The following is a 15,096-nucleotide window of genomic DNA, read 5'->3' on the forward strand; positions in this document are numbered from 1 at the left end:
ACTTTGTTCTGATTATGCTTCACGTCTTAACTGGACAGGTTTGAAACAAAACTATAACTATTGCAGTTTGTAGTGCGGACAAATCCACTTATATGTCACTATGGTAAACGTTTATGGCATTCATTTGTATCCTTCTTTAAAGACTTCAAGCAATCTGTAGATGTCGGGCAAATGTATCAATCTTTCTAAAGACCTTTAATTGCAGGTGTCACCTGCATTATGAATATGTTTTACTTTATAAATATTGAAGTCACTTCAATGCATTAACACTTTTTATAAAGTTTAACTTTTACATTTGAAGTAAAACAAGAAAAACTAACCACTATAATTTAACTATGGTAATTGTAAACAAATCCTTAATAAATTACTTTTTATTTGTCATTCAGAGTCGTAAGAGAATCGTGAACTCTATTTAAAACAAAAGAATCGTGATTCTCAATTTATCCAGAATCGTGCAGCTCTACTTTACGAATACGCTGGGGGTGCGATCAGATCTTTTACTGCAAAGTAGAAATGGGTGAAATGCCTCTTGACATTAGAAGAAATTAATGTTGACTTGTTGGGATTCAATAAAGGGTCACTATGTAAATCATCCCATTAAAAAAGTATCGGCTAAATGTTGGGTGAGTCTGCCAAGTTTGGTAGTTTTGGAGAAGCTGCTCAATCACGTGAAATTATAAGCATAATAGAAATGTGCCCCTCTGTAGAAGTGTTGGCTGCTCCTGTTGCCAGAAGAAGATCCTGGCTTGTAAGAAATGGTTAATGATATAAATAGAGTAATAGCAAAGTGTGAAGTGGAAATTTAAAAAATGTGATAAAAGTTTTCACTGATGGATCCAAAGATCCTGAAACTGACCGAGCTTCTGCTGTATGTATTCCACGTTTTAAAATTTAATTTGTTAAAAGAGTTTCTGATCATGTTGTCATGTGGATGGAGGATGCTGAACCAAAGAATGTGGTCATGTGCTGCTCAGACTCTTTAGCATTATCACATTCAGAATCTTATTAGTGGGAGATCATCCGGACAAGACATCTTATATTAAATCCTTTTATGTATGTTAAGAGTGGGTACCAGTTCTTGTGGGTACCAGCACATGTGGGGTGGAAGGAAATGAGGAAGCGGATCAGTTAACAAAGCATGCTCTGAAATCATCTCATCGAAATTGGAAATGGCAAGATCTTTGAGTAGAGGAAGACATCTATATCACATTCAGAATCAAGTGGGAGATGAAAGAGGGAATATTGGTAGTAGATGAGAAGATACAATTATCACTTGACTCCATATATTCCCTTTGTAGAATCACCAAACATGAATCTGGGAACAGTAGTTTTTGCAGATCATCAGAAGCAGTAGAACTTGTTCTGCTTATGAAAATGATAGGATGTGACTGTTGGAAGAGTTCAGATATGGAAATAGAAAGCCTTACACTTAAAACATTATTAAATAATGGATCGAAAACACCGCTCTCTAATGAGATTCTTAAGAAATATACATTTGTTTAATATAATTTAGAAGATGCTGGGGTCTAATTATGTTAATTTGTTCCTAATTATTGTATTATTTTGTTTCTCTTAAACTTTCTGTTTAACTATCAACGTTTCACAGTCCAGCCCAGTAGGTGGCGGGAATTTTCCAAATGTTTGTTTGACAACCGCCATTAAACTCTAAAACGAGAAGAAGAAGACGAAGGAGGTGCTTGACGCCGGTAGAGGGAGGTGGGAGAAAAAGACAGATGAACCGTGTAGAGGACCCGAAAAGCCAACTGACGCCGATGTTTCGATTTACTTTAGTCTTCGCAGGTCTTTCTGAAGTTATCCAAGGTAGATGTCGCTTATATTTTTCGTTAACTTTCTTGTGGTTTGAGCGGTAAAAGACTCCATTAGCCGTTAAATATAGAGATAAGCTCGATGTTTCAGGCCTTTAGCTGCTCGGGCTAACGTTAGTTAGCTCGCTAATTCCGGATCGACTCGCCTGTGTGTGGAATTTGTGGTCGAGTTTGACATTAAGAATGTTAATATCTTAACGATGCATGATTGTCGGTGGTTTATGTGTTGTTATTTTCCTTTCCCCATTTAATAATTATGTTTTTAGACAACTTGTCACAGTCAAATTCTGATAACGTTTAACGTTTAGAATGTGGACGAATGAGCTGAGCTAAATGGTTTGCCTGTAGATTTAAAGCAATTAAGTTGCATGTGATCGAATCTTTCTAAATAAGTTGTTGTACCTAAGGTCTTTTATATTAAGGTTACGTTTTTATACCTATTAGAAATATTCAGAAATATACACTAGAGTGAACTGTCACCCCAACATGAAGTCCACTTGTGTTCTTTATTTTAGTATGTTTGTCTTTGTTCGAGTGTCAAGTGTTAAATGCTGCGTAGTCTCATAATTATTTATATTTTTCATTTATCCAAAAAATTGGAAATTTGTATTTTGAACAATCTATTTATCTTTTAAAGACTGTCATGGCTTTAAAATAACGTTGCTTTTTGTAAAGAACCCGTTTCATGGCTACTCGGCCTCTTGGCACTGGTTGAATGTGACGTTACTTATGACTAATGTTGACTTTTGCGTCAGTTGAAGCCACTCTTGTACTTGTACTAAACTGTGCCCTTAATGACATAATCATGTTTTTTTACTTATATAATTTATGTGGTATGATGTATTGCTATATATTAACTGTGCTTATGTCAGTTGTTGCTGTCTTTTTTCACATCAAACAGGTTGCTGACCCCAGATTCGTCCAGAGTTTCTCTTCATATGCCATACTGTGTTTGAAGGAGTTATATTTGTTGGTGAACCTTTTTCTGCAATCTGCCATGGGTGACATGAGTGATCTTGACAGACAGATCGAACAGTTACGGAGATGTGAACTCATCAAGGAGAACGAGGTGAAAGCCCTGTGTGCCAAGGCCAGGTATAAATTGCATAATCTTTGTGATATGAAAGATATTAGCCTCTTTTATATATTTGATCATGAGTTTATACTACACTGTGTCTGTGTGTGTTTCAGAGAGATTCTTGTAGAAGAGAGCAACGTACAGAGAGTGGACTCTCCTGTAACAGTAAGTATATATAAAACTAGAGCAGTGTGAGCGCAAATTTTTCGAAACATTGTAAAACCTGTTTTATATTTTGGGTAAGCTATAAGTTTGATCATGTCTGTGTGTAAACTTTCTTTTCACTCTTAAGGTGTGTGGTGACATCCATGGGCAGTTTTACGATTTAAAGGAGTTGTTTAGAGTAAGTATGAATTCTCATACTTAAAAAATGTGATCTTTACATTTTTCCCCACAGCATCCAAAGCGATTTGCATTACACTGCTTGCACAACTTGCTTGGAGCAACATTTGTAATGTGGCATCGATCCATATCAATCAAAAAGTTTTATTGATTCCCATTTATTATTCCCATGGCAATTTCTGACCCATGTTATCAGATCAGTGGGCCAAATTGACTTTAAAGTGATAGTTCACCCAAAAATGAAAATCCTGTCATCCTTCACTCTGCCTCATGTCATTTCATACAAGGGATGTGCGCACATTCTTGAATTCTTCATAAGAATAAAACTGCGTCACTACAAGGTTACGTTACCGCTGAAGAATTTGTCACGTCTTATTTAACGCTTCACTTCTTTAATAATTTTATAGTATACCAAAAATACAACTAATATTTTGTATGTGTTCCTAAATCTTTGTTCACTAAGATCGCAAGCTCGTTTAAATATTTTAAGTTTACACATCGGATGCCCGTATTGCGTTTTATGCTCTGTTCATATCCCCATATTAAATGTTTCAAAACTGGTGAGCCGCAGTATTCATTAACATTAGGTCTAAAAATACCAACGTAATATTAAAGGATTAACAATAATTAAGTTATTACCATAACCTATTTGGAGAGGTTGTTCTTACTTAATTCATATGCGTTCGTTAAAAATACATGAAGTAATGCTAATTTCAACAACTTGAAACATGAAAATGTACAGAAGTTCAAATAGGGTTGTCGCCTTCAAGTTATAGCCTGTAAATAAATTTGCACGGATGCATTTTTTGGTTGTTTTAAAATGCTCTGTGACTCCCTACCTTAGTTGAAATAAACAGGCCTACCTTATTTATTGATGCAAAGCTAAATAAGACAGATACTGACCGTGAACGACAAAAAAAACAATATTTATATGTGTTTATATTATTAATATCTTTCTCAGATGACGGTCACGTAATAACCATGGAAACAAGCACTATGGCTCCATCTTTTTTGCAGGTTATTTTTTAGGATCTTAACCGTCGGCATTGGAGGTATCAAGCCCGTTTACTTTATTTTCTATCAACATTAAAGCCAGATATTATTGTCAGATCTGGGTTAACAGTTTTTGGAAACTATTGACTCCCAAAAATTACTTGAGAATTTTTAAAGATGTTTTGAAGAATGTAGGAGAGCAAACGGTTCTGGGGCACTTTTGACTACCATTGTAATTTTCGGGTTCAAGAACTGTTTGCTTACAAGCATTCATCCAAATATCTTTCTCTGTGTTCAACCAAACAAATACATTTATACAGGTTTGGAAAAAGAAGAGTAATATATGACGAAATGTTCATTTTTGGGTGACTCTCTTTACAAAATATGCTTGTTGTTTTACTGGAATATATCGATCGCTGAAAATGGTCAATATATAAGTAATTAGTAATCTGGGAACAGGTAATACAGTGATTAATGGTTTATTATAAAACAATATTTAATCATTCGTTTTGCTTTAGGTAGGAGGAGATGTTCCAGAAACAAACTACCTCTTCATGGGAGATTTTGTGGACCGAGGCTTTTACAGTGTGGAGACATTTCTCTTACTACTTGCTCTTAAGGTACTGAAATCCATACTTTAAAGGCACATTGAGTTCGATTTTTTTAATTGAAATGTTCAAAACCACTAGCACAGTTTTATCCTATTATCCCAAACCAACAGTGTTTGAAGCCAAACAGATTACTGAATGAATAAATGGTGCAACACAAAAAGTATCAAATTTTATTATTTAATATCAGTGATGTTTTGGCCACTATCAAGGCCTTCATCAGACATCAAGAACAGCAAAGAACAAACACGCTTTATAAACAGCAACAGGTGTTTGCTACTAGGATAATTATGCTGATTGTAGGAGTGGCTTCCTAATAGAATAAAAAGAAAAGACAAAGCATCAATAAAACATATTTTAGTCAATTTCAATAACGATTCACTTGGACAATAAATAGCATTACATGAATTACAATTGATAACACTCTTTATAGATACATTTGACCAGTTCTGCGATGTTACCACAGTGGTAACACAGGTGATACATTTTTTGCTCTACGAAATGACATCATTGGAGGGTTTTGAAAAGATTTTTGTAAGTCTGGATCTGATTTTAAAATGTAAAATTTCTGTGTAATGTTACAAAAGGCTGGAGCTTGAGGGGAATATGTGGTAATAAACTGGACAGAGGGGTTCATTTTGGCTTTCTATGTGTCACAGATCAATCAAATGTTTTCTATGGACGGGTCTTAGTTTCTCCTCTTCGTTTTTCTATACCACAAATGAACTCACTGACAAGCCGATACATTTAATTCTATGTAACTGACTCACCTTTCTGAGAGGAACTGTCTGAGAGCAGCATCATGTCAGCCTCCCAGGATGATTTAAGTGCCTAAAAAGGGAGCTACTTCAAAGTATGTACGTGGTTTGGTTACAAGAGGACAGACCTCCAACAGAGCACAATATTTTGCAAAATATGCAAGAAAACTGTTACCGCTAACAGTTGGTGATGTGAGGCCCTGAAGAGGACTAAACCGAGCATCGCTGTAGCACTTGCAAGTTGCACTAGTTATAGTCAAAAAGTAGACTGTTATTTGGTAATATATTACCCAAAGTAATAGAGTGAAAATAAGAATTAAAATTTTTCCATCCGTTTCCCCTACATATTTTCACTCCAAACGTTTTCAGTCCAGGACCCACCGACTAGTAATCTGTCTCATACATTTTTAACACTGGGAAAACACACATTCATAAGTTCACAAGTTTAATTGAAATATTAATGTGATAGGGCTGCACAATTATGCCTATCATTATTGTTTATATTATTGCCCAAGATATAGTTATCGTGAATGTTATTGTTGATTAAATTTACATTGAAATAGATTTCTGTTAGAGATATTTACATTTAGTCATTTAGCAGACGCATTTATCCAAAGAGTTCGGGGAGTAATAAGCGATATGTCATAAAAGAGCAATAGTACTAATACTAAGTTACTAATTTCAACAAAAGCTAGTCAAAAGCTTTTATTCTTCTTATTATTATAATTTTTCTGCCTTAAAACGCGTCGCCCAGCCCAAACCGTAAGTCGTAGAAACTCGAGACTTTGTCAATTGGTTGTATCTTTGCGGGTTACTCAGATACAGTGAACCAGCCAAATCGTCAAATGATGAATTCTGTGGAGTGTGAATGTAAATATTCATTGAAAAAAAGTTGAAGTTTCGATTCAGGGTTGCTAGGGGGCATCAAAACACCAAAACCGGAAGTAGCCTATTTCACTAAAATGACCATAACTTGTGAACCGTTTGAACTATCTTCACGGGGCTTAGACCGTATATGTAGACCCTTAGTCCGGGGTCACAATAAAAAAGACTGTGTTTGGCCACTAGGTGGCGCTATAATAGCAAATAACTCGAAAAGGGCTATAACTATGCAACCGTTTGCCCGATCGACTGATTATTTGGTATGGTGTGTCTTTGTGTCATGCACCATGACTGTATAAAAGGACCTTGGCGTTTCTCAAAAAACGTGGCCGCTACCAGCCAATGAATTTTGAGCACTCATTACACAGGGTTAACGGGGGCCGATCGAAACGACACTCGCTGGGCTTGTTCGACTCGTGGTCCTGAAGGTCTGTAAGAAATATGAACTCATTCGGCCACCGGGGGGCGAAGTAACGGTTTTAGAGTGCATAAACAATTGTGTATCACGTGACATTTGACATGTACACAAACTATTTACATCATATGATAGCTCCTCTAATTCTGAACAACTTTGCCTCTGGACACGCTTCTGTCGATCAAACGGTTAGTGAGTTATCGCTGACGATGTCAGAAATCTACTTTCGCGAACTAGGCCTTGGTTTTTCAACCAATCGGAACCAAACCAATGCAGATGACTTCTGTGGAGTGTGAATGTAAATAATTATTGAATAAAAGTTGAAATTTATATTCATACACGGTAAGTGGAACGGATTAACACATCATCATGGGGCTTGAAACATATGTGTAGACCATCACTCTGAGGTCACCTACAAAAGAAGGTGGCGTTTGGACACTAGGTGGCGCTAAAACAGTAAAAATGGCAAAATTGACGCGTATTTCATTTCTTAAACAATTGTGCATCACGTGACATTTGACATTTACACAAACTAATGATATCATACGATAGTCCTCCACATTCTGAACAACTTTGCCTCTTGATCCATTGATGTCAATCAAACGGTTCACGAGTTATCGGTGACAATGTTAATAACTTACTTTTGCTAACTAGTTCTTAGATTTTCAAGCAATTTCAAAATTTCCACCACAGTACAATTCTCTGGACTCTCTAGGTCAATAATGATCAAAACATGTTGAGTTTTTTTTTTGTTGTGTGACCATTACAGGGTCCTTTATTATATAAACGTGCAGAATGTACGTTTAAGGTCGCTACTACTTAATAAATAATCCAACTGACTTTACATTAAGTAGTATAATACATATGAAGAACCCTGAAGGAATGTTTGAGACCGCACACTTATGAGCTTCGCGTGATTCCGTCTCATCTACCCGAGGATTGCTGCTTAATCCTGTCATTTTTCTGTGCGTGCAGGACTTTGATTCGTCGTGGGTGTGTTTGGGAGTGCCCCCTGAGCCTGTTCAATGATGTCACAGTGCCTTGGATGGCTCCGATGACTAAAAACCCGTTATTACTGCTTGCAGTTTTATCTCTTCCCTAAAACTGAATGGGCAGCCTAAACCGTAAGGCCGACAGAGCTGAGACTCGGTCAGATGGTAGTAGTCTTGCTCGCTACTCAGATACTCTGAGTCAGCCATGTCGGACCATAGGGGGCGCTACAGCGATGCTGAGCGCGTTTGCGTTCGTAACCCCTAAACCGTTTGGCGCACATCTAAGTGTTTTATATCATTGTAATCATTGGCTCAACTTAAAAAACCTATATCTCCAATTTCATTTCCGGTATGCAATTTTTTCCGCTAATTTGCATTTTATGCAAAAAAAAAAAGAATTAGTCCCTGGATTTTTGTCCGGTCGGAACCAAACCAACGCTGTAGAACTCTGTGGAGTGTGAATGTGAATAATTATCCAAAGAAAATTGAAATTTCGATTCACCGTTGCTAGGGGGCGCCAAACCGTCTGAACCGGAAGTGGCTTATTTTACTAAAATGGCCATAACTCGTGAACCGTTTGAGCAATCTTCATGGGGCTTGGACCAAATCTGTAGACTCTCAGTCCAGGGTCACAGTAAAAAGGAGTTGGTGTTTGGCCACTAGGTGGCGCTATAATATACATGAACTCGAAAAGGGCTATAACTACCCAACCGTTTGCCCGATCTACTAATTATTTGTTATGGTGTGTCTTTGTGTCATGCACCATGACTTTATATAGGGACATTGTCGTATCTAAAGAAACATGGCGGTCATCGGCCAATGAAGTTTGAGCACTCATTAGACCAGGTTAACGGAGGCCGATCAAAACGACACTCGCTGGGCTTGTTCGACTCGTGGTCCTGAAGGTCTGTAAGAAATATGACCTCATTCGCCACCGGTGTGCGAAATAACCCTTTTAGAGTGCATAAACAATTGTATATCACGTGACTTTTGACAAATACTCAAACTATTGTCATCATATGATAGCTTTGCCTCTGGAACCACTTCTGTCGATCAAATGGTTCGTGAGTTATCGCTGATGATGTCAAAAACCTACTTTCGCGAACTCGTCCTAGGTTTTTCGATTAATCGGAACCAAACCAATTCAGATGACTTCTGTGGAGTGTGAATGTCAATAATTATCGAAAGAAAGTAGAAATTTCCTTTCAAGGTTGCTTAGGGGCACTAAAATAAACAAATGGGCGGGGCCTATTACATTTAAATGGCCATAACTCAATAACTATTAGAGAAATCTTAGATCACTCAGAGGTCACATACATAAGGCCGCGGCGTTTGGACACTAGGTGGCGCTATAAAAATGGCTAAATTGACGTGTTTTTGGTTGCAAAAACAATTGTGTATCACGTGACATTTGACATATACTCAAACTATTTACATCATATGATAGCTCTCCTCATTCTGAAGCGGAGCCTTTTACATTAAATTGGCCATAACTCAAGAACTAGCTCCGAGGTCACCTACTAAAGGCAGCGCCTTTTGGCCAATAGTTCTCTTCATTCTGAACAATCTTGACGCTTTAGACTGCTCGAACCCGGGAATCGCTGCTTGCAGCTATATTTTTCTTTTCAATTGTCTGTCAAGTATTCACAGAAGAGGTGTGTTTTAAGTAGTTTTTTGAAGGTTGTGAGAGATGTGGTTGACTGGTCCGTGTTAGGAAGAATGTTCCACCAGGAAGGAGTTGTGAAGGAGAATGAGCGGGTACGCGATGTAAAAAAAAGCTCTTTAAAGGTACCATCCTAGTTTTTATTGTTTTTTTTGGGTGTTTAACAATGGATGTTCATGTTTCTAGTTGCAAAAATGCTTTATATTTCAGATTAATTAAGTCTATTGTAGGGATGTTCCGAAACCGTTTTTCCATTGCCGAAACAGAGTACTGAACTGGGTGTGTATCTGTATATACTGCTAGCCCTGTATGAATAGATTAGAATTATTTAATGGTGTGCTTCAGATTTATCCTTTGAAAACATGAACAAATGCATACAGTGAGTTTTTTATTATCTGACATACATCTGACAGCCATTAATCTTACTCTGTAAACTGGGGCATTTTAGTTTTATAAAATAACTGCTTAAAACTGAATAATATAAGAGAATAATCTCTGTAAAACTTCAGTCCAGGAACAATTTTGTTAAATGAAATGCATTTGAGTTTTTAAATAAAAAAAAGTGCAACAGCAACTCTTACTCAATCTAGGTAGTCCTTTAAAGACACTATGTGCAGCCAGAGACTTGAGTATTGGAGTACGTACATGAACCTCAACTGAACAAGTTAAGAATCAATCACCTGAAGTTCGGATAATGACACTTTATTTATATTTATCTTCTGACTATATCATATGTATACAGTTGGAAGATAGACAACATGTATAACAATGATATCACTCTTTGCATTGTGAGACCCAAAACTGGAAAGTTGCACGTCACGTCCAAGCGCTCATGCGGCGAGCATCATCGCGTGTTTCACCTTGGCGAGCCTGAAGTTAAACTTTATTAAAACTATTAACAGCAAACAAAGCAATCTGAGCTTTGTTATATGCACGCGCAGATCCCTGCATGAGCACTGCATGTGAGAGAGAAATAACCGGACAGGAGCGGATCAGAAAACTACTGATGGAAAGAAGGTCAAAAAAATATTTGATACTTTTATTTGTTATGGGTGGATTATTTCACTTGTTTTTCAGCATAATGCCCAACTAGCAGAGCGCTGAGTTGACCCTGTAGCTATCGTGTTCTTCGGGGTGATGCATCTTCAAATGCATTAAGTTACTCGTGTTAAAGTTGCTAATACTTGTGCCACCCCTCGAAATTGCAGAATGGCATATGAGACATGTCGCCATTTCACTGACTTGGTTTGTCAATTTTGAAATATTGCCAAACAGCGGACATAGTGCTGCTAGCGTGTTTTTTTCCTTTCTGCCTATGGCGACACAGCAACGCGCATTTCCTGTGCAGTGAAGGAGGAATGGTTTCCGATTTGCAGCACTAAACAAAGCTAGCGGGCAAAGCTAGGTCTTTAAGAAAATCAGAAGGATCGGTACATCGATTTAAGTACTCAAAAAAGGTGTTTTAGAGGTATGCGCTCGCACAAAATATCAGTTTATTACACAGAACTGCTTTCACAGCCGATGTAAAAGTAATGAAAGCTGTTATTCGACCGTTTGTTATCTTAGAATGTGTGTAGCTGAATTCTTATTACCAGCTGTAGGACTGTAGGTCAGTCAAATGTTTACAATCTCGGATAACCCTACACTACACTACACCAGCGGCTCTTCCTCTTGTCTCGTCTCTTAAAGACAATATCTCGCTTGACATTGAACTTTGAGCTTTATAATTTTGAAGATATTATTTATGCTTTAACAGCAACATTAACTAAATTGACACACTAAGTTTGACATCACAAGGAATAGCACCTTCAAATAACAGGATTTGTTTTGTATAATTCCGCCATTGAATATATTATTTACTTAAATTGAAGTAAATGTGCTAGTAAAACGTTTTATTATTATTACAAAATATGACTTCATTATATAATAAGAATTTAAGTAGACCTCAAAACAAGACAAAAAAACTAAAAATTTTACTGGTAAGATGTACATCACCTTATTTTTACCCGTTTTTCCTGTCTGGTTCAAAGTATCTAGTGCAAGTTTTTGATATAGTTTATATAAGTTAATGCTATAGTATACTATGGGTGGGAATCGTATGGTCCATCACGATTCGATTCAGAATCGATTCATAGGGTCACAAATCAATTTAGAATAAATTCTTGTTGTTCTAATTAGCATATTCAGTTGCTTGTGCTTGTGGCACATGCAGTTAAATGTTACATTAATTCCAAAATTTATATTATTTGTTTTGTTTAGTTAACACACATGGTCTCAAATGTTAAATTGAAAAATTCTTAATTCGTCTCAGTCAGTCAACACAGCATGAGACAAGGGATTGCTGTGTGTTTGTTTTCACTGAAACTTGGCTAAACGACATCATCCCGGATTCCGCCATTTAGCTGAATGGTCTTACTTGCTACCGAGCGGACAGAGAATCATCACTGTCTGGAAAGACCCGCCGAGGTGACTTGTGTATACATAAACAATCAATGGTCTGGAAACGAAACTCTGTTGAAGTTTATATTTGTGACGTGTTGGCTGTTCTATCTACCGCGGTAGTTCACGGCCATTGTTATTGTTGTGGTTTACATCCCCCGGGTGCAAATGCTAAGGACGCGCTTCGTGAGCTGTACAGCACCATAAGCGAACTACAAACCTCCAACACAGGCCTGTGATAACGACACAAATCTTCCAGTTGTTACCCAGTGTTACAGTTTCATAAATTCTTAAATTTACTTTCCTTTTTTTGTTCATTGTGAACGAGCTATTAGAAATCATAGGTGTATTCAACAGCATGTAGCGTTGTATGACATCAGAATATAACTAGAGCCATATGAAATCAATTACAATAGTGATTGAGTGTAGTAATTGAGTGCATCTAGCATTCCACCCATCATTCCACGTTCCTTTACAGCATCATCAAGCTTTTTGTTTTGTGCTCTCTAGCTGACGTATTACATAATGTGAATATCTTCAATGGATTCAATAGCCATTTTAAATTTAATTCATTCAATGAAAGTTTTAATGTAGCTATGCTTTGGCTTTTGCAGGTACGTTATCCAGACAGAATTACCCTGATCAGAGGGAATCATGAGTCCAGGCAAATCACACAGGTATACGGGTTTTATGATGAGTGCTTAAGAAAATACGGCTCCGTTACAGTATGGAGGTACTGCACAGAGATCTTTGACTACCTGTCTCTCTCAGCGATCATTGACGGCAAGGTGAGTTTTTGTTTGTTTTGATAGTTGATAGGCCTTTATTAAAAAGGTTTTAGTGTTGCCATTAATAAAAAAAGTGGTCATTTTTATGAACAATGCAGTATGAACTATTCCTTTGATGGTTGAATGAAAAATTTCAACAAAGCACTGAAGTTGATTTTTTTGTACAGATATTTTGTGTACATGGAGGCCTCTCGCCTTCAATACAAACTTTGGACCAGATTAGAACCATTGACCGGAAGCAAGAAGTGCCTCACGATGGGCCTATGTGTGATCTTTTGTGGTCTGATCCTGAAGGTAAAGTTTATTTTATTGACCGTACACAAATAGAAATACTGCAGGCACATTACTAGTGCTTTAATGAAAGACACTCAATGATTTAATAGATCTCTCCCTTAATTCAGACACCACAGGCTGGGGTGTTAGCCCTAGAGGAGCTGGCTATCTTTTTGGCAGTGATGTTGTGGCCCAGTTCAATGCTGCCAATGACATCGATATGATTTGTAGGGCACACCAGCTTGTCATGGAAGGGTACAAATGGCACTTCAATGAGACTGTTCTCACTGTATGGTCTGCTCCAAATTACTGCTACAGGTGGGTTTTGTAACACAGCAGTTAAAGGAAAAGTTAAATTAATCATGGTAATGCCATCCTAGGTGTAAATGATGTTTTTAGCCAGACACAATACAGCTTCTTAACAGGGGTTCTATTAAATGTTGTTACAAAGCTAGGAAGAACCAGTCTTTTACCCCTGTTAAATTAAATGTATGTAAAAAGATTAGTTTCGTTTTTTTTTTACTAAAAGAACATTTTAAATTAAAAGATGATACAATTAATTGCTTTTCAACCTCAAAATTTGTATTTGTTGTTTACTAAACATTGAAAACTAGTGTTTGTGCAAAACAACTGATCAATACAACCAAACAGTTTATTTTATAGATAATGTTTGTAACTTTGTTTTATTCTTATAATAGATGTGGTAATGTGGCTGCAATCTTGGAGCTTGATGAGCACCTGCAGAAAGAATTCATTATATTTGAAGCCGCTCCACAAGAAACAAGAGGCATTCCCTCCAAAAAGCCAGTTGCTGACTATTTCCTTTGAGATTCCTTTGTCATTAGGACGCAAGCTCTCTCAACAGAAAGTGTTACGCTGTGTGAACTTTAATTTTCAGATTTTGTTTTTCTGTTCCTTCCCAGCTGTCTTAATTGTCTTTTTTCTTACTCTGTAATATTCTGTATTTTCTACCTTCCATTACTCTTATCATATTTTATCTTTGCCACCAGGACACATCCTTGACATTATACCCTCTTACACCGCTGTGAAATCTTACTCTCATTGTACGCTGTAGTTATAGTCATTATATATGTGAATACTGTAGCAGTAGAGACGGTGGAACAGAGTACAATGCAGGTTTGAAGGTTTGACTGCTGGAAATACAAGACAGTTAACCTGTTCCTCAGCAGGTTTGAACATGGAGCAATGTTCTTTTTAAATTACTACATTCTCCTCTCACTCTCATTTAAGTTGTTTGTGTGAAAGAATAAGGCAAATGTTTTTCATTGGTTACAATTTAGCAATTTGAGTCCGTTTCACAGCTTTAGCCTTATTTTTTTCTTTTTGAAGGACAGAACAGAGATGCTGCTCATCCCCCAATGTAGTCATATTTATGAACATTAACACTGGAAATCTTTTGAACACAAAACAAATTATAGAAATAGAAAATGTGCTTCTCCCTCTTGACTGTTCTCTCTGTATAACTTACTGTTGCTTTTTATTTTTAATTTGTGAAAATAAAATGTACTTTTATATAAACAAGACGTGACAATTTGCATTTCATTCACACTTGTTAATTGAATGTTGAATTACTGAGAATACTGTATTTTGGAATATTTCGATTGGCCCATTGTGGCACACGCTCAAATATTGTTTTGATTTTACATTATGCAGACAGAGTATGAAAACTGTTTTATTGCAAAATATGTTCTATATGGCTATACTAATTTCATATAACTTTGATCGCTTGGATAAATTCCATGTCTATTTTATTATATTTATGTAGCTTTAGCTATGTAACCACAAGGCTGTTTATAAAGTTAATGCAGCCAAGTGGTGTTGTGCTGCATTCACATGCTCTCGGAAATTCTATAGTTCACACTAACCCAGAGATAATTTATGGATTTAAGGGTGCTCTTTTAATGTTAGAAGATACTCGTAATGTTTTAATGCTACTAAATCATTAGTGGGTTAATATCACTGCAACGTGCTTTTAAGACTAAAATCTTTTTTTAAGATTTTTTGTTTTAAGAAAACTT

At 36.7% G+C, this 15,096-nt stretch overlaps 1 protein-coding gene across 1 annotated transcript; it reads left to right on the forward strand.

The window, feature by feature from the left end:
* The first annotated feature begins 1,665 nt into the window (after nt 1-1,665).
* On the forward strand, nt 1,666-14,630 carry ppp4cb (protein phosphatase 4, catalytic subunit b). The gene is made up of 9 exons (XM_079475747.1): nt 1,666-1,821; nt 2,728-2,921; nt 3,018-3,069; nt 3,197-3,247; nt 4,758-4,859; nt 12,611-12,784; nt 12,952-13,078; nt 13,186-13,375; nt 13,756-14,630. Exons 2-9 carry the CDS (start codon nt 2,824-2,826, stop codon nt 13,883-13,885), a joined length of 924 nt encoding a protein of 307 aa, XP_079331873.1. The 5' UTR covers nt 1,666-1,821; nt 2,728-2,823; the 3' UTR covers nt 13,886-14,630.
* Nucleotides 14,631-15,096: the final 466 nt, after the last annotated feature.

The sequence above is a fragment of the Barbatula barbatula genome, assembly GCF_947034865.1.
Source record: "Barbatula barbatula genome assembly, chromosome: 16".
Classification (NCBI taxonomy): domain Eukaryota; kingdom Metazoa; phylum Chordata; class Actinopteri; order Cypriniformes; family Nemacheilidae; genus Barbatula; species Barbatula barbatula.

Coding starts and splice junctions, on each gene's coding strand:
- ppp4cb (XM_079475747.1), top strand. CDS start 2,824: ATGGGTGACATGAGTGATCTTGACAGACAGATCGAACAGTTACGGAGA. Junction 2,922..3,017: donor GCCCTGTGTGCCAAGGCCAG/GTATAAATTGCA, acceptor TGTGTGTTTCAG/AGAGATTCTTGTAGAAGAGA. Junction 3,070..3,196: donor GAGTGGACTCTCCTGTAACA/GTAAGTATATAT, acceptor TTCACTCTTAAG/GTGTGTGGTGACATCCATGG.